Genomic DNA, 19,924 nt, shown 5'->3' with positions numbered 1-19,924 from the left:
ATTAGCAAAAGCACAAAGTGTCTTTGTTGCTGCCGCTGCTTTCAAACAGTGTCAGGAGGACGTAAGCGCTTCATCAATGCAGACAGCAGCAGTTTGACATTGTGCTATCTGTTTCTAATTTGTCTCTGTTCCCTCCCTCTTGTTTCTCTGCCACAGATCACATTCTTCATGCTGCTGTCTGCAGTGTGTGTAATGCTCAACCTGGCGGGCTCCATTCTCTCCTGCCAAAACGCTCAGCTTGTTAACTCGCTGGAGGAGTGTAAGCTGGTGAGACCAACTAGACATTGACCCATCGCAATCTTAGTTATTTGACCGCCAGTCCAATGTCTACATCCATTATTTCTATGCAGTGTTTGGGTGGGGTGCTGTGGTGCCTTTGTCCAGCACTCAGAGGGGGTGGTCTGTGGTGGGTGATGAGCAGGGTTAGTTTTCTGGTATGATTTTGAATGTAGGCCAACAATACATGTTTTTTTGTCCTGTGTGTTTTTCTGTTGCCCCGGTGATGGACTGGTGACCTGTCCATACAAGATAACAAGCTATAGGCAATGGAAAAAGTAAAATTTTAGTCTCACATCTTAATCTGACATCTTATTTTTGCCCCCTACATGTTTTTTGGCAAGCTGCAAATATGGGACGTCTTGTAGCTTTTTTTTTTTTCAACCATAATTTTCTTGATAATTTTCCATGAAGGTCAGATGAGCAAATAGTTGTCCACTTGTCAGTTTTTTCCCCACCTTAGCTGTGAACCTCTGCAGGTCCTTTAGAGTTACCACAAACCTCTTAGTTGCATTTATAATTTATGCACTGGTCTGTCAGTTTGATTGGCTCCCCTTGTGTTGGTAAGTTTGCACTTCAGGCATATTCTATGAGGAATAACGGGATGGATTGAGCAGTGCGCTGTGAAATGTTCCAAGTTCAGGATATGGTTTTATAAAGTAGCCTTCCTAATGGATGGGATTTTATTCAGGGGTATCAAAATAAAGAGGGGCTGCATTCAGTAGACAGCACACATTTCAGAATTTTATTGATAAAATTGCAAAATTATGTACCTTTCCACTTCACAATTATGTGCTGTAACGTCACATATATGAGGGTTATTGTCACAAATTCAGTACATCACAAGTATTGAATCAATTAATTATCTCCATGATAAGAAATCCTGCATAATGGAAGAATTTACCAAGCCACTAAACAGAGCAATATTGTGATGAATTCTATGTTATAAACAACTTTCATACCAGACAAATGGTCATGGGTTTTTTGTTATCCAACTTTACACAACTTCTGTTCCAAACAGACTGCTGAGCTGAGTCATTCCTGAAATCAACAAAACCATTTGTTTGTCACCACTGACTCACGATTATCACATCCGCTCCAGCAAAACTCAGTTCTATGACATATAGACTCAGGGACACTGAATACAATTTCTTTCCACAATTTTTATGTGCGACAAAACATATAAAGCCTCTATCCTTTGCCTTCCAACTCACGCTTATGTCCCTTTTTTTGTGTTAGTCTATTATACGTTACATAAAAATATCAACATTTGCTGCCATAAAGGTACATATTAAAATAGTTTTGCAAATATTCGACTGGTGTAAGGTGTCAGGTGTGGATAAAGCTGGAAACTTAAAAGAGTGTTTTTTTTTTTTTTTTAGTTCTTCTTCACCCTTTGCATCCAGGCAGCTTAAAATATTAACTACCCACAAAATCTCCCTTTATTATTCTCCATAGCTGTAAATCTATGTTTTGTATGAAAGCGATATTGTGAACTGAGTATGAACTGTGTTTTTGTTTGAGGTGCTGTTATGTAGCTGCAAAAGCTGTAAGCTCTCTTTTCTTTTAAAAAACAATCCAAATAATAGCCTTTAGAGACCGAACTTTTCTTAACCAGATGCCTAGCCGATGTTTTAAAGTGAATTTATAGTGCCTGGGGTTTGTATCTATTTCATAACTGTAGAAGCCCCTTGTGGTTTCTAAGACACCCAGCCCACTAACCCAACTACTTCCACAGTATAAGCAGCTTTTCTCCTGCAAGTCGGATCGCGCATGCACACTAACTTTGGTACTTTATGTGACTCTCCAGGGACCCTCACCCACACGTGACTGAAATATTAATGTTCTTCATCTCCTCTCCCCAATGTAATTAACCCATACTTGTTGAGTTCATGTCCTGCTTTTTACTCAATCTGGGACACATAGCAGAGGTACCTCAATCCATCCCGGAGTAGCTCATCATATCCTCACTTTGTCGTTTTTACACGTGCACAAGGCTTCACTGTATAACAAAAAAAAAGAGTCTCATTTGTCTAAAAACAATCAGCGTATTTTTATGGAGAGAGGGGATAAATTACTCGACAGAATAAGCTGAGGTCTGGCCCGTGCGTGTGTCTCTGTGTCTCTTTGTGTGTTTGGTCGTGCACGCCCGCATGTTTCTCTGTGTTTTTGTGGCATGCCTGTTTGAGTGCGGATGTGTGGTCTCCCCTCCTCCCCACCAGGTACCGTTTGACAACGATGGAGTGTGTGTCTGCTGCGAGCAACAGAAGCAGAGCACCGGCTGCAACAACCAGGCAGAGATGCTGAAACTGAACCCCCTGCGGGACTGCAACACCATCCGCCTTCGCCTCAAGGTGGCCGTGTTTCTCTCGCATTTCTACGTTTTGAAAGAATACTGGATATATTGCATTTTATTTAGGTTTTTTTTATCTGACATGGATTATTGTTTTAAATAATGTCCAGCTCTGAAAATATCAGCCTTACAAGAAGATATTGGATTTAATTTGTTCAGTCATTTAGTCTTGCTTGCATTTTCGTCACAGTAACATTCAATCAGTCGAACTTTATTTATAGAACACTTTTAATTCAGTCTAATGTAAAACAAAGTGCTTTATAGAAATCAAAATCTGAAAGACATGAGTTTAATCACTAGGAGCTAGCGCAATAAAATGATCAAAATGGTCAAATAGATGGAAAATGGTAAATTAACTGTACTTGTTTAGTACTTTTATCAAATCCAAGGACTCCAAACTGCTTTACACTACATTCACCCATTCACACACACTTTCACACACTTTATTTGGTAAGCTACATTGTAGCCTTAGCTGCCCTGAGGTAGCGCACAAAACAACAAAGTGACTGAGATGGACGTGGCGATAAAACAAGCAATTACTGTTAATAAAGCAATGAGGAATTAGAAGTTTGAAGTGAAAAAAAATCAATTAGAGAGAATGAGCAACTCTGAAAACACAGTCATCGAGATTCAATTAGTAAAAAGACCCTGGAGGTAGATGTATGTTTTATGAGAAAAACTGTGAAATGTTATAAAATGTTGTCAAAATACTGATGTTAAGAGCATGCTATTAATTAACGATCAAATCTAGAATAGTAACAAACAATATTTTTGAAAACATGTAGCAGTATTTGCCAACAATTATTAAACAACAGCATTGAAGAGTAAAAGTTGAATAAACTGTGTGTGTGTGTTTCAAAGGTGAATCGTAGAGAATTGATAATGGTGGGTAAAAAACATCAATTATTACTGTTGGAAAAGACGAGGCTGGTCAGAGTGTGAAAAGTTTGATTTTGAGCATATCGAATGTCATTTTCTTAGATTTTCACCAAAAATAGTCATGATCTGCAAATATCATCTACCTAAAACCTTGTATTTACCATAAACATTTTAATGTACAAAAATTATGCTAAATTGAACTTTAACGCATGAGAGTCATAATATTTTACTTCTCTAGATAGACTCATGGGAAAATGCTTTCCAATATTTTCTTCTAATGTGTAGTTTTTGTTCAACAACATGACAGTTTCAGTCTCCAATTAGAGGGAGTTGTAAAGCATATGTCTTTTTTTTTTCCCAGAAGGCATATGTTTTAGTATTCACTGCGTTTTCAGGCTGGCTGTAGTTTAGCAGTTCGTGACCTGGGTGGAATATCTTATCTCTCCTGGTGTCTGCAGGAATAAAATACAGTGTGAAGCACTCTGCCCCTAATGGATAATGACAATCATATCCATTAATTTTATACCCCTGATTGATTATAAAACATTGATAACCAAATCAAAAGACTTCTTCGGGTGAAAAATGCTTATGAAAGGAGGAAAGATCGAGCACATTCATCACTATGGTCATAACTCATTAAAGAAATGGGGAATTGGTGCTATAAAGCTTTATTAAGCACCGGAGCAGTCAGACATATTGAGTTATATCTAAGAGGAAGGTGTCATATGCAAGTCCCAGGAGTCAATTTCCATTTCAGACGCTGTTAGACGTCTGATTGTGATGAACTCATCTGCAGTGTTGTTCTTTTCTGTAGCATACAAAAGAAGAAATCTGATTTAAATGAAAGCAAGATGAAGCTGTAGACGATGTAGACTTAGTGTCTCATTTCTCTACAGCTTCTCTCCTCTTTAAGTGGCTGTCTTACATTTATGAAAGCATATCACATTGCCAGGGATATGTGCCATTCATTCTTCACAGACGTATTTAATTTCCATACAGTCTTTTTTTGCGTTTCATTACTCTGCCTGGGGCTGTAAATCATTCGTGAGAGGTGGTATTGAGGTAATTTCTGGTTTCCTGTTAAGAGGCGGATGTATAACCTTACTCTGGTTGACCTAAGGGCAAAGTATTTTTCAGAGGTTAAATATTCAGTTAGCACACATATTAAGCAGCTTTAGTGAAAAAAAAAAATTCAGCGCTTTCTCTTTGGTTTTTGTCCTGGAATGTTTTATAATGCCTTATTATTGATGTCCTCTCAAACCTAGATTAAAATTAACTCAGGTGAAGCTAATTAACATGCAATATGTCAAAAGACAAGTGCAGTTCAGCTATGTTAAGAAATAACTAATTGCAGGTATATATATTTATTTAGAGAGAGAGTGGTGGAACTTTCATTTCTGTTTTGATTGGATCTAAGAGATCATGATAGTTTAACAATATAATTTAGTTTACTTATGTAGCACCAAATAATAAATGTTGTTTCCAGTCACTTCAGTTCAATCATACATACATTCCAATTGATCCTAGTTATTGCATACACAAACATAGATCCTCATGAGTCAGGACACCGCTTGAAGAAAATAGATCCTCTTCTAAACTTACCCAAATGTTCAGAAAGGAGAATAATTTAAAACAACAAGCTCAAAACAACTCAAATGTGATAAACAAGACTGGACAAGAAGAACCCTGTTGTACATTGGCATCATGCACCGATTGTCAAAAGCTTACTGTTGAAGAAATGCAGGATTATGCTACTACAATAAAATATGAATTTATTTTCAGGTGTTTTATGCAGAATCACCAGGGTGGCAGGTAATTTGCATGACATCAAAAACCCAGACCAGTTGCCCCACCGGCAGCCGACGTGTTTGGCACTGCCGGCTTTCCCTTTCCAAATCGCCATCTGTTTTGGCAAACCCCTGACCATTTCCAGCTTGTTCTCTCTCGTCCGCAGTGTTTTCGTCAGTGAAAGGAACGGCGTGACAACATCGATCTATCTCAGATTATGCATCCACATCTGAAGTTTCTCCATTTTTAAACTTGATGATGTCTCGGATAAAATCATTTTCTCTGGAGGTGATAAAACATGATGAAAACCATTTTAATAATGAAAATATTCACCGTATGATTCACCATTATTAATAACAGAGTGGGAAGTTTTATACTCCTGAAATGAAGGGTTTCAAATTTATATAATTTTTTCAGACGCTATTTATCCACATCTGTGTGGGTCCAGATGTTCTCTCTTTTAAGGTATTTCTTAAATCTATGATTCATTAAGCGTAGATTTAAAGCTGTTTGTAAAAAGTATGATTATAACATCAGTCAATGTTCAAATTATGTTGCTGGGCAATTTTCTCATCTTTCCAGAATTCATTTCTGGGGGAAAAAAACCAACTCATCAGTGCACAATATTAGTACTTCACTGAAATGATCCATTAAAAACATGCAGCTTGTCGGTTTCTGAGACAGGATACTAGCACCAAAGATTGTGTGTAATGGTAAAACATCACTTTCCAGACAAGTGAGAAATAACAGGTACAACATTATCCCTCTTGTAAGAGGAAGTGAAAGAAACCCATTACACGTCCTGTTGCAGTTGCACCTGACGGTAGATGAGATATTTTATGCAGCATAAGAACATGCTGTTCCTGATGTTGGTGCGGGGGTTTGAAAAAGTGTTTACCTACTTACAGGCAAACTTTTTTTTGTCACTAATACGTGTTATAGATCATCAAACTAATTGTAACATCAGACAAAAACAATCTCAGTACAAAAAGCATTTTTTAGATGATGACTATGAAGGGCGAGAAGCTGTGCAATCAAATCTGTCCCAATGTGGAAAAATAAGTGAGGCCATTCAGAAGTGGGTTTGCTGGTGCGTTTGGATCTTTGTCCTGCAACAAAACTTAAATAATATTGAGCTTAAAGTGACTTTTTAAATTTTTTTTTACAAAGACATGTTTTTGTTGTTGTTGTTTTGGCTATGTCTGCCTGGTCTCTTTTTTATTGTTGGATCACAAACGTTATTTTAACCCAGGCAAATGAGGCTGGCAGTGCTTTAGATCTGCTTTGACACCCTGGATGATTCATTATGAGCTCTTGGATTAATTTTAGTGAGCTGGCTTCAATAGCAGAAGACAAACAACAATTTGTCATTTGTAATTGAATTGCTTTAGATTGTAGCATCTTTTTTTTTATCTTTCAGGCTGCATTATGTTGTCAGAGAAGTTATATTTAAGTACTTTATTAATTCTGTTTATGAGACAGGCCTCCATGTGGCAAGTTAATTGAAACTTTCCAAAATATTGATAATCATAGTTATTTTATGATATCAGAACTATAATGAATAACTTTTTTCAGATCCTCATTATCTACTTTTTGTACTTAAGGATAATTTTGTCTGACAAATTTGTTTTATGATTTGAAACATGTAACGGTGTAATAAAGATAAAATCAGGGGAGAAATATAATTTTGTAGCACTTAACGTTCAAAACAGCAAAAATGAACAGATTTAAAAACTCATGTTTGCAGGTTGCAGGGAAGAGCCCAGTGGAAGAAAAACAACAGAAGCAGAACCCAGATGGTGGGCTACTGAGGTTTATGGATGCTTGTCTGAACTGTTTGATTCAATTGAAGCCCTATTGTATCTCAAAATGTCCAAAAAAAAAAAAGTTGATGTTGGCTGTCAGAAAACACTGTTAGAACCGCATGGGATGTAGCATCACACGGATATCCTTCAGATGTTAGAAAATCTCTGAAAGATTTTTCTTTTTTCTGATAAAATAGATCTCTGCTGTCTCTTCCTGAACGATATTCAGGACTTTCAGAGGCTCTGAAGAGCCGATTCACAAATGGGGGGGAAATTAACACGACTGCCTGCAAAACGAGTGTCTTCACACTGATTGGAAAAGAACAGGGCTCACTTATTTGACACCTTTAGCGTGATGTGATTCCAGACGCTTTGAAGGAAAAACTAATTGAGACATTCGGTCCAGAACCTCACGGTTCGAGAGGCAGCAGTTGAGTATCAGTGATGTGAAAAAGTAATTAAGTCCTCCCCTCAGTCTGTCACCATGGGGTTGTAGCCACATTAGGCAGGAGGTCAATATGAGAAAAAAAAAATCATTTTCTTTTATTTCTATGGCTCCACAATTCCAACTCCCAATCCAGATCTATACTCATACCTCCTATCATCACACCATGGGTGCAGAGATCTAAAAATGAACACTTTCCGTATTATGATTCAGGGGGAACAGCAGTCAAACCTCTCTTAACTATCCTGAAACATTCCCATTTTTGTTTTCTGTCCTGAATCTCTGCAGAGCCTCATCCAGCTTAAACATGCCCACAAGTCTTCACTCAGGAAGTGTTTGATTGGCAGCCCAACACCTGAGGTGTCTCTCTTTGGTGTAGAAGAACCTCTGCTTAAGTCTCCTTAGCTTATCTGTAAGAATGAGCCCTAACACTGTTCGGAGGAAGATAGTTTCTGCTGCTTGTTTCAGCCGTCTTAGTGAATAGTATGAGGCAATAAGATTATGCGTTTGGCCAGGACCTTGAGAGCTCTGCATTACGCCTTAGTTCTCTCTTGGCTGCTGCAGCAGTGTCTGCATCACTAAAGACTATGTATTTATCTGCCTATAAATCTCTTATTCATTCTTCTTTCGCTTCAGAAGAAGTGAGAGAAAGTACTTAAACCTCTCAGCAATTTAAGGTTTAGGTGCCAGAGTAACCCCGCAAGAATGCAATTCAACCTCTGGCATAGGTTCGGAAAGAAAACTGGTCCTGTGTAACATTCCCTTGGTGAGAGCGGCTATCCTGTCCTTGGCAATTAGGGTTGACTGGTCAACGTAAATCCAAGGGTAATGCATTTGACATCAGTTGAAGCCGGAGCCTCGGGATTGTAGCTGCCTTTGTAGATGCTGAATGTTTGGTCAGCATTAATGCTCCATAAAGTACATAAGTGTGGTGAGATATACTTAACATTATAGAAATTAAAGCCTCTATTAGTCTGTCAATTGAGGAGAGTATACTAACTGAAACTTAAGGTGAAAGTAGTGACAGTCCAAACAGCAGTTGTTATTAACAGCTTGGCGTGAAATGCCAGACAGACAGACTGATGTAATGTCAATAAGTCTCCCAGACTTTCTTCCAACACAAAATCACTTATAGATGTGGAGTGAAAAAAAGCTTTGCAATGTGAGTTATTCTAGAAAGAATCTTCAAAAATACACGTATTCCCAAAGGAACTTGAAATCTTAACTGGGTGGGCATGAGTGTGAAGACACTGAAAATGTTTGAAGGCCATCTGAGGGACATAATATCACTATAAATGAGAGCCAAAAATCATGTGCACTGCATATCTTCTGTTTCACCTGGTGAGTTTTAGTTTAGAGGACTGTTCACAAATGTAAGAGTGAAATTCAGTTATTCTCTGGAAAAATGTTGCATTCATGTTCCTCATGCTGGCGGCAATTTGCAGTCAGTAAAGAACAATTCTTTATATTCTTCTCTTCCAAATTACGGCAGGTTTATGTGAATTTAAACAAAACCCAGATATGTTTTAAAGACCGGGGCACTCGTAGTTGAAAACAGACTAAAGCCAAAGTTATGGCTCTATAAACGTTTAAAAGGTTAATTTTAGCTAAAAGGAGGCACACCTGTTTACGAGAACACATCAGATGCACTTCTCCTTTGTTACATAATGGAAAAAGAAAATACATCAGGCTGAGAAATGTGGACCCCCACAAGTCTGGCTCAACCAATTGCCAGATGCCAAAGGGGAACAACATTCATCTCTTCAAACAATTATACACAACCATTATGACCATGGGAGTGTCCAGCTGTCAGGGAGAAGGCGGATTCTGTGTCCTAGAAATGAATGTGCTATTCTACCCCAGAACAAAAGCAAAAGACCTTGAGACTGGTCAAACAGTGATACCAACACAGGCGACAAAAAAAACAAAACAATTAAAGTTTGCAAGGACAAATATTTCAGTTCTTAAAGACATCAGAACACAGTTATGTGGTCCGATGTAACTAAAATGGAAGCGTTAGTTGATAAAGACCTTTTGAAGGAAAAAGGGGGAAACTTGCAAGGATGAGAACATTGTGCTGTTAAGTTTAAGGGTGACAGTGTCATGGTGTGGAGGTGCATTATTGTAGAAGGACTAGTAAACACTTCCCAAAATGCATATCATTAGGAAGCAAAAGTTAAGCAGTGTGTAGTGGAACATCCTGAGATATCAGCCAGGAAGCTAAAGCTTAAGCAAAAATGGTTCATGTCTCTTTTTGTGCAGGCTATGTAAATATGTCAGTTTTGTTGGTCTTTTTTATGGTGATAGACTTGTGGTTCACCAGCTTGCACATCAGTATGTGGTTACAGATTAATTAACTGCTAATTTGGGTATATATAAAAAAGAAAAGAAAAGAAAAACAGACATCCTTTTTCTTATTTTGCCAGTTAAAGAAATCAGGTCTTTCATACCTATTTTTTCCAGATGTTTTCCACAAATTCCTCTAACCTTTAGTCTCTTAATTTCCCTCTCTCCTTTTTGTTTTCTTCTCCTCTAACAGTCTCCTCCTCTATCTGTTCTCCTTTAGGAGCTGCTGTTCAGCGTCTGTGCCCTTAACGTCATCTCCACCATCGTGTGCGCTCTTGCCACCGCAATGTGCTGCATGCAGATGGTGTCGACTGATGTACTGCAGATGGTAAGAGGGATGGAAAGGCGGGTAAAAAAAAAAAACATCCCAACAACTGTTATTTCATATCGTCGAACATACCCGCAACTCATCAGGTAGAGCGCCGTTGTCATCATGTAGCTAACTGCTGTAGCTTGTGATGCAAGAACCCTCCACAGATTTTATGCTGGGAATTTTATGCCTGCTTAAACAAGTTTAAATATTTAAATTGCTGCCTGTGGCTACATGTTTTGTTTGACAACATTCTGCAGAGACTGGAAATCACTAGTCATGCTTTGTTTTGAATGTAGCCTGACAAACCCAGAGTTCTGGGCTCTGTCATGTTGAAACCAAGTGTCACAGCAGAGCACAGATTCAGAGGCATTACTATAAAGAAAACAGACTAAAAGTCGGGATAAAAATGTATTCAGGAACACTTTATGTTATTCAGCAATTGCAAATGATATTGTAAAGGAGTTCCTAATTCAGAACAGGATGTCCTGTAGTGATATAGAAATGTGGGCCATTACTAAGTTTCTGCATTCTTTTAACTGTAAATGTATTTCTATTTCTGCAATCTACTGGGTAATGAATTGAACTTAATGCATTGTTTGATAACCAGGATTTTGAATGTGTGTATAACTGAATTGAAAACACGTTTTTAATAAAGTACCTCAGGATGATGTTTTGAAATGGCGCTTTCTAAATTAACTGAACTAAACTGAATTGAATCAGCTCCAGTACACTGCTGTGCATCTATGTTGTGGTTCTTTAAGTAAGCAATGTTCCAGCATTTCCTTCCCACACAAGTAATCTTATAATGTGATCTCTAGGTTAACCAAGTGACCAGGAGATGTTTGGACATTTCAAAAACTTCTGCTGCACAAATGTCATTATTCCTCAGACACATTTCACTGCTATAGAAATTAGTGTCTCAGCAATGGGTTGATACTAACTTTACTTTTTCTCATGCTCTGCTAAGCAGACCGTCTGTTGAAAGGTCAAGATATACTCACATCGGCATGCTGAATGCTTGAAGTGGCTGACACGGGGGAGGTTAACATATTTATGTAGCATTTTAGCAAATTATAATATTTGAAGTCTGAGAGCACATGCATAAAGCATTGAACTTTCAGCCCGATATAATTATAAATTACTAAGTATGGAGGAAAAGGCAGTGACATCACAGTAAAAAGTAACTTACTTTGTCCTAACACGATAGCAAATTAAGTTGCAAAATGTGCTAGTGATGATGGTTCAGATTGAACATAATCTCTTCATGTTTGAATCCACATAAACAACATTTTTTGTTACGAAGTGGTGCAACAGCAGTTGCACCATTTTTTTGCTATACTGACCTACATTTTGCATTATTGTCCAATAGATGCTCTACGTAGCATCTGAATTATAATGCTGATCACCTTAAATGTTTCAATATTTGAATCCTTGAATATTTTCAAAGAATCCATGACAGCCTAACTAAGCTGGAGCCGACAGTACCCCCACTATACCATAAGATGCTTAGAAATAAAGTAAATACAGAAATGAAAGGCAGATGAGCATAAAAGGTTTACATCACAAAACCTCCTTTTAGTTTCTTTAACAAACTTTATCAGTAACCAAAATAATAGATGTGAATATAAATGTAATTGTAGGCTCATCATTTCACTTTGCGGAGTCTGTTAAGTAAAGTCACCAAGAAAAACAAAAAACAAACCTAAGGATGTAATAAGTTATGTAACAAACGCCTGCTGATGGTTCTTTTTATGTTGCGTTTCAGTTCATGCCGCACAGAGCCCGAGCCTTAAACGCTGAGTGTATGACCCCCCATGGTACCATCCTGCATCAGACCCTGGATTTTGATGAGTTCATTCCTCCGATCCCTCCACCGCCCTACTACCCCCCAGAGTACACCTGCACCCCCTCAATGGATGGACAAAGGTGAGAAGCATAATTCTGCTGCGTAATAGCAACATTTCAATTTATCGGCTTAGAAATTTAGACACTATCCCAGTATGAAAAATGTGATTAAATCCCAACAGCAATAGCCAAGCTGTGATTGTTCAGTTTTTAGATTGTGGATTAGCAGTAAGTCAATAGATATGCCTTTTTGCTACAAATTCCTTAGTAAATGAAAGTAATGTAAACATTACCTTTGTTTGCCCACTCAATTAAATATGATCTAATAACAATTAAAAATAAAATGTATGCAAAGATTGTGTTTACCAGTCAAAAGCAGTCTAATACATTTAATAGAGGACCTCAGTTGAAATGGGGTGAACAGAGTCCTCCGAGTTCTCAGACATCCTTTCAATATAAATAAAAGCAGGATGCAATTATTTTAAAACACTGGAGATTTGAGTCTGGATGGAGAACAACAAAGGGAAGCCAAAGCGTAAGTAAAAAAACAGTAACTCCTGAAGAACCATTTGGAAACAAATAATGATTGCGGTAAACATGAGTGGAAATTGAGTCCTACAAAAGTAAATATAGAAACATGGCTGTCTCTATATACATCAGCTGTTATAATGTCATTAAAGATTAAGAAAATCCTGAAAAATCTCAATATTGAATGGCTGTGAGGTTTTAGACCTCTTTCAGCTTTGGCATAATTATATGCTGGGACTAACTTCAATATGAAAAGGAGAGAACACATGACCAAGATCCAGTAATGCCATGCAGGTCTTAGTTTATTTAATATAGGCTAAAATATAGAGATTACAAAAAAACATCTCCTATTTTCTGCCAGATTAAAATGCATTATTCATCGTGGATAAACATAGATCCCACATGCTCAGGATTTAAGAAGACAAGGACAGTAGATGTTCATCAGAGTTGCAAATGTCTGTATCAGTGATTTAATTGGACTTCATTTATACGCATAGCCTGGTTTGAATTTCCTCTTCTGTGAAGGAAGCCTGCTATATGGTGAGTGAGAAAAAGGTTTTGGCACAAATTGTCTTGCTATGGATGCAGCATTTTGTTCTGCAGGGTGCTGCTGAATCACTGTTTTAAAACAGCCAGGCTCTGCAATAAATGAATCCAAATGCTTAAACTCTTCCCCTACAGTCAAGAGTCCAAACGTTTGTCTTCTTATAAAACTAAAATCGCAACAAAAGGAGTGCTTTGGAGCTTAAAAAAATATATGGACAAATAAGTTATACTTTAAAAATACAACACCAGCTGGATAAAACTAAGTAAATTACAACATAAGTGTATCCAGGTTTCTTTAAATGTTGCAATAAATTTCCAATGAGTATTTATATTTTAAAATACATGATATGCAGCCATATTTACTATGCAAAGTGGTCTATATACACAAACGGTTTAGCAGATTTTTGAGGTTGTCAAAAACATTGTATCCGTTAGACCTTTCCTTCTCTGTGTTTTTTTTTTTTTTTTTTTTTAGATTTTAAAATGCTGGCAAGCTTTAGGAAATCAGCGTTGAGGTAGATTTACTTTCCTGATTTAATACACGCAGACACTGCTGCTTTTGTAATTGCAGCTGCATTAGCTTTGCTAAACTCTAATAGAATGTGCTAAGTCATCTTAAAACACCATCAATGCAATAAATTTGAGTTTGGTATAAAATACCTTCAGCTCTCTCATTGTTACCTTAAATCAAAATATAAATAATTAATCGCTCACCGAGAGAGCTAGAACAATATTCTTAATCTTACCATTTCCAATGTTGTAATTCTTAAATAGGAATCATAATCAGCATTTAAGTCTTTAAAATCCCGACTTTAAACAGTATTTATACATTTCTTATCGCAGTGTGACAATCACTCTGACCACTGGAGAGCTGGAGCATTTCCCCCTATTAAGCTGCTCTGGATGATTAGATGACCCTTCCTCCTTATAACTCCCCCCATTTTCCTCAGTCTTATGAGCTAGAATGCCACAGCTGATGCTATTTGGCTGAAAGCCACATCTATTTGTCAATTATGCCATAAATATCTACAAGGCAGACGAAGCATTTATGGTGTCCCTACTGAAGGCCAGGGATGTGTCATGACATCATAACGGCTCAGATGGTTGGAGGAAACTCAGGCTGTATTTCATGCTCTGCCGCTTTAGCTGAGAATAGGGTTGTAATTAAAAGATATAACGGCACGCTTGGCTGCTTATTCTTAATTGGCTCCATATAAAACAGAGGTGGTGTACACTGAACGGGGCAATGATATATATTGCCTGGATTTGAGTGTTTCAGACAAGAGGATGTCTTTCACCCTTTAGTTCTTTATGTTCAATAGATGCTCCTGTTTTGACCAATATTCACGTTTATCAGGCCAGTTAAATGCTTACTAGCGTGAGACCGACTTTGCGTATTATCCATTATCTCTGCATCCGGTTTTTTATTCGTCTGTAAGACTTTTATCTGTTGCTTGTTTCTGTTTTACCTCCTTGGCAGAGGCCTGCATCTGGACTTTCCACACTCCCCCTTCAGCGCCATCTATGGGGTGCCCATAAATAGCCCGGGAACCCTTTATCCAACTGACCTCCCTCCACCGTATGAGTCTGTGGTGGGCCACACCCCGGCCAGCCAGGTGAGAGATGCACATACAACTCTGCCTTCAAGCTACTGTCTACACTGAAAACAAACAAGTAGCAAAACCCACAACTCGGCTCTTTCCTAGAGAATAAATATTTTTCAGGATTTATTTTTTTCCCCTTATGTACACATTCAAATAAGCAAATATAGACTTCTCTTGTAATATGTTAATACATTACAGATAAACTGTTATTCATAATAAAGTATTTTTCCATTAGGTATGAAATGAATTTGTTTTTTTTGTTTTTTAAAAAATGGGTGCACAACCTATGTGTTTAAATGACTCAAACGGAAAAAGCGTGTAACTAACTTATGTGGTTTGTCTGATATTTAACAAATTAATCTTCCTTTATAATGTTTTTGTAATTCAGTACCAAAAGATTTTATTCCATTATTTGGTTGCATGTACAAGTTAAGTCAAAAGCAACTATAATGGAAATCTGGTTTGGGAATCAAAAGTAGGATAATTTGTCTGAAATAGAAATACATAAGCAGCAGCAGGGTACGTGACATCTTCAGGGTATAATGATAAAAAAGCAAACATGCTAAAATCAGTCCGGCTACTTAAGGTTTTTTAAATAAAGCTGTTGTCATGTAGCTCTATATACAAAGCTGTTATTTTTCCTGAACTTTCCTTTAAAATGAGAAATGAACGTTCGTTAGCGTGTGACAGAGTAACACAGCCCCCTACAGGCCAGGCAGTAGTATTGCGGGTTAGGTGCTTCACAGCTCAATCGAAACAAAGTTCTGCATCTCTGCTTATATGAAACGTCTGCGGCGTTTTTCAACTAATGATTTTGCTTTTTTCCAGGTCACCACCAGTATCGAGCAACAGGCCACTGAGTCCAGTCTGTGTGACAGAAATACCACAGCAGGATTCAGCACACAGGGTAACATCTCCACAGAACTAAGACTGACAAAATACCTGGTTGAATTTAATTTTATTTAATTTTATGTGAAACGTGATCTCATTGTTAATACTATTAAGCAATTTTAATTTCTTTTCAGTTTGTCATTTATGTTTGATCTTTTTTTCTTTTCCTTTTATAATTGTTTCATTAATTATAACTTCATATATACACACGTTTAAATCATTAATTAAATTATTTATTTATCATTTTTATTGTTTAATAAAAAAAATTATTTTCAATCATTTTTATGCATGCTTTGGATTGGATTATTATTAAATTTAAGTATTTTTTAATATTCCATTAAAAAAATGGCAGAAGAGAGCAATAATTACAAAGGCTTTTAAGTCATGTTGTGGCTAATCTTTTTTACTTGTACTGTATGAAAATGTCAGCCTCAGTTGACAGTGCATCACTGATGGTGTCTGAGGTTGCTGACCAGGACCAGACCTGCTCTTCAGAGGACCTGTGCTCCCTGGAGGTGCAGGGCTCCGACTCGTCTCCGTTTGGCACCCTGCAGACTGCCCCCACTGACGGAAGCTGCACCAGCCTTGAACTCTGCACGCGTCTCTCTACCCGTTGCCACCGCGGCATGCCTCACACCGACGCGCGCCCTAGCGACACGGGATTCAGCGAGTCCTCACACACCCAGGACTCCCTGGAACGCTCACCGGATTGGTCCTCGGAAAACTTTAGCAACCTGGACCAGGAGTATTCTGCGGAGAACACGCATCCCTGCGAGGAACTGAGGGCCGCAATGCACATTTGTGACGAGCTGGCCTCAGCCAAACATTTACCAGAGGAGCCACCAAAGGCCCAGACACATTCCTTGATCAAAGCGAGAATGATGAGCAGGAAGCTCACCTTACCTGTAACTATCCCGCCACCGCCGCAGCCTTGTTCCCCCACCTCAGTGGCCTCCTCTGGTGGAACTTCTGCCATCAGCCCTTTGGCTCCCTCTCCTTCTCCCTCTCCCCCCATCCGGCCACGAGGCCCCAGGCTGTGCTTCAGTGTTTGGTCACCCTCCTCCTCGTCACAGCCCCCCTCTACCTCAGCTCAGAGCGGCCAGTCACCCTCCGAGAGGCCTCGCGCGCTCAGAGCAGCCAGAAGGTATCGCAAACTGGCACGCATCGTCCGTTCCACCAGTGACCCCATCTCCTGCTCCACCACAACAGGAAGTACGTGCAGAAAATATTTTAAAGGACGTTTAGAGGAGAAATCAGTAAAGTGATCAGTTAGCTCTGAATTGAGGCTCATAGTAAAGTTTTTTGTTTCCCCCTGCAGGACAGACCTGTGCCTGCACCACTGGAAATAACCCAGCTGCTGCAGGCTCAGCTCGTACTTCTCCAGAACAGGGTAAGAGAGTCCAAATGTTTTATATATCTACTGTTGAAATGACATTCATGCTCTTTAAATTTGGACGTCTTATGATTTTTGCTTTGTTTTATAAAAGAATAAAAGGAAATTGATTTGTGGCATATATTTTTTTCTGCTTTATGTAGAAAAAAGAATTGAAATAATAATAATAAAAAAACCACTGCTTATGCCTTTTTTTTAGTACAAGTCAGCTTCATTAACCTTTTCTCTGCTACGTTACTTGATTCAATGTAACAAACTCTACAGGATTTGACCTTCAATATTAAAAGTTACAGTCATTTTCTGTGCTTTAAAAGTTTTTGCATGATTTCCTCCTCAGAGCCAAGAGATGTTTCATCAGAAGTAGTCGGAGCGAAGCCGGGCCATGTAGCTGTCACAAAGCAGCAGCAGCAGAAGGAGGGCAGGAAAGTGGACATCCACCTTAAACCTCGATCCCTTCACACGCACCCCTCCCATGAGCGCCCGCACTCACTGGCTGACCTTAAGATGTACAAAGACACAAAAATATTAGTGGCCAAATTCTTGGAGCACTCCAGCAGCAGCAGTCTACCTCCAGAAGTCCAGCAGGTCGTCAACAACATCAAGTGTGTGATCAAGTCAGACGAGAAACACATGGAAGAGGCCATCTTCAGTGCCAATGTCATAGATCAGGTAACATATACCAGTAATATGTGCAAAGCGAGGTTTGATGGCATTATTGTTAAATGAATACAGAATAATATTCTAAAATAAATCATGAGGAGAGTTTTCTCTACCTCTGAGGATTCAGAATTTAACTGAATCTGACAGGGAAATCGACAATTAAGACGTAAAAGGAGTTGATATTCAAAAAGGTTATTTTCTACTATTCAGCTATGTCTTCTCACTATTGATTAACTAAAACTAAATAATTAAACTAAATCAGATTAACATACACATTTATTAAACAAGGAATTAATAACTTTGAAATCCCCATTCAAAAGAGCCATAAGGATAACCTTTCATAGTAACTCACTTGCATCATTAAGAACTATATATATATATATATATATATATATATATATATATATATATATATATATATATATATATATATATAACATATATATATATATATAAAATATTTATTTTCCAGAAAATATCAGTGTAGTCATAGCAGGTACATCCAAACTCCATCCTGGATTGTAATCCATGACCTTCTTACTTTGACTACACATACAGTACTATTTTAAGTGACCTCCAAAGATCTGTGAGCTGGTTTTTCTGTGGGTTTGAGCTGGTTTTGCTGTGGAGGTTTTCTGTTTGTTTTAAATTAAAGTCAGTTGTATGATTGAAGGTCTTGTGAGACTTTAGTTCCCCCAACACATTAAGGTTTTAAACTTAGTTTTCTTCATGGAGGCAATTGCAGCAGAAGCATAAACAGCTTACCAAAGCCTCTCTCTCTCTTTGTTGTTGTTTGTTGCTAGGTAATGACCCAGCGCATCATTGGCAGTCCAAGAAAACGGGACCACGAGGACATACATCTTCAGAGCTGCGGTGCTTTGAGTTCCTCCCCGTCCCCGTCCATGTGCCGCTCAAAACATCACCCACAGAAAACCAGCTCTTCAACTGACCCACAGGGCTCCCCATCCTCTGAACAAGGCCTTGAGTGCAGAGAAACCATTCTCTGACCACTCGGATCAAGACTCTGAGGGCATTCCAGTGTGCTGATGTTGCCGCCCTGTGTGGCAGATGTCTGCGGAGTAATTAATAACTCTCCAGACGTTATGGGATCATTGTTTGCTCAGTGTGGCTGCAGTACAAAGCATCTGAAGTGCTCCTATGCTGCTCATAGTGCCCTGTGAGACCATGCCAAGTCATCAGCAAAAATGGTAGCAAACTCCGTCAGAGCCTGCCAGTGTCTGTAGTGGCTTTTTTTTTTTTTTTTTTTTTTTTTTCATCCGAAACAAATAAAAGAATGTTCTTCTCCCTCAGGGGACCTTTTCTACTGAATTTCATCTCCTTATGAAAAGAAACTAATAACCCAGCTGGTAAGCCTGGATCCGTGACAGACACGCAGAGAAAAATATCTGTTGTCTGTATTCGTCTTGTCCTCATGAGAAACAAATGTGTCTGTACAAAACTGTGAACTGAACTGACAGGACGGACACTGCTGGCCATTGTTTGCTGACTTGTGGAAATATTTCTGATAAGGTGGTGAATATTTTGTGGTTCAAAAACATCACAAATGTTGATTATTTAACTTACCTCATTGTGCTACAATTCTTATCAGTGTTACAATAAAATATGCATTTTTAGTTTTGGCTGAGTCTTTTTTTGCTTACAGAAATCTCTTTTTTCTCTTTCTGTCTTTGTACACTGATGTAATTATCCTATGTTTTTCTTTTACAAATTATAAAAACTTGTGAATTGTAGGGATGAAAACTGTAGGAATTCTAATAGAATAGAATAGAATAGATCTCCAAGGGGAAATTGCTTATTTGTTGACATGATACTCCATCAAAAGTGTTAGATATTAGTAAATACAAACATAACCATAAGCAAAATAAAATGTATAAATAAATATTAAATACAGGTGCTGGTCATAAAATTAGAATATTGTGATAAAGTTCATTATTTTCCATAATGTCATGATAAAAATTAAATTGTCATATATTTTAGATTCATTGCACACCAACTGAAATATTTCAGGTCTTTTATTGTTTTAATTTTGATGATTTTGGCAAACAGCTCTTGAAAACCCAAAATCCCTGTCTCAAAAAATTAGAATATTATGAAAAGGTTCTCTGAACGAGCAATAAAAATAATCATCTGAATCAACAAAGTAACTCTAAACACCTGAAAAAGATTCCTGAGGCCTTTCAAAACTCCCAGCCTGGTTCATTACTCAAAACCGCAATCATGGGTCAGATTGC

The 19,924-nt window shown here is 38.1% G+C and overlaps 2 protein-coding genes across 2 annotated transcripts in view; both read left to right on the top strand.

Annotated features, from left to right (window-relative positions):
• LOC148160208 (uncharacterized) overlaps positions 1-15,694 on the top strand; it is a 45,977-nt gene extending 30,283 nt beyond the window's left edge. The window contains exons 3-8 of the mRNA XM_088004623.1: positions 157-267; positions 2,499-2,630; positions 10,113-10,220; positions 11,971-12,131; positions 14,605-14,740; positions 15,557-15,694. Coding sequence (XP_087860749.1) covers positions 157-267; positions 2,499-2,630; positions 10,113-10,220; positions 11,971-12,131; positions 14,605-14,740; positions 15,557-15,694 — 786 coding nt within the window. The remainder of the gene's footprint in view (positions 1-156; positions 268-2,498; positions 2,631-10,112; positions 10,221-11,970; positions 12,132-14,604; positions 14,741-15,556) is intronic.
• LOC106932125 (uncharacterized) lies at positions 9,471-19,306 on the top strand. The gene is made up of 7 exons (XM_088004259.1): positions 9,471-10,220; positions 11,971-12,131; positions 14,605-14,740; positions 15,557-16,831; positions 16,938-17,009; positions 17,350-17,681; positions 18,476-19,306. Exons 4-7 carry the CDS (start codon positions 16,036-16,038, stop codon positions 18,677-18,679), a joined length of 1,404 nt encoding a protein of 467 aa, XP_087860385.1. The 5' UTR covers positions 9,471-10,220; positions 11,971-12,131; positions 14,605-14,740; positions 15,557-16,035; the 3' UTR covers positions 18,680-19,306.
• Positions 19,307-19,924: the final 618 nt, after the last annotated feature.

Source organism: Poecilia mexicana, unplaced genomic scaffold (genome assembly GCF_051168715.1).
Source record: "Poecilia mexicana isolate PSO_F unplaced genomic scaffold, ASM5116871v1 scaffold_3, whole genome shotgun sequence".
In the NCBI taxonomy this organism is placed as follows: domain Eukaryota; kingdom Metazoa; phylum Chordata; class Actinopteri; order Cyprinodontiformes; family Poeciliidae; genus Poecilia; species Poecilia mexicana.
Note: the sequence above shows the minus strand (reverse complement) of the source record. Positions and strands in the feature narration are given on the sequence as shown.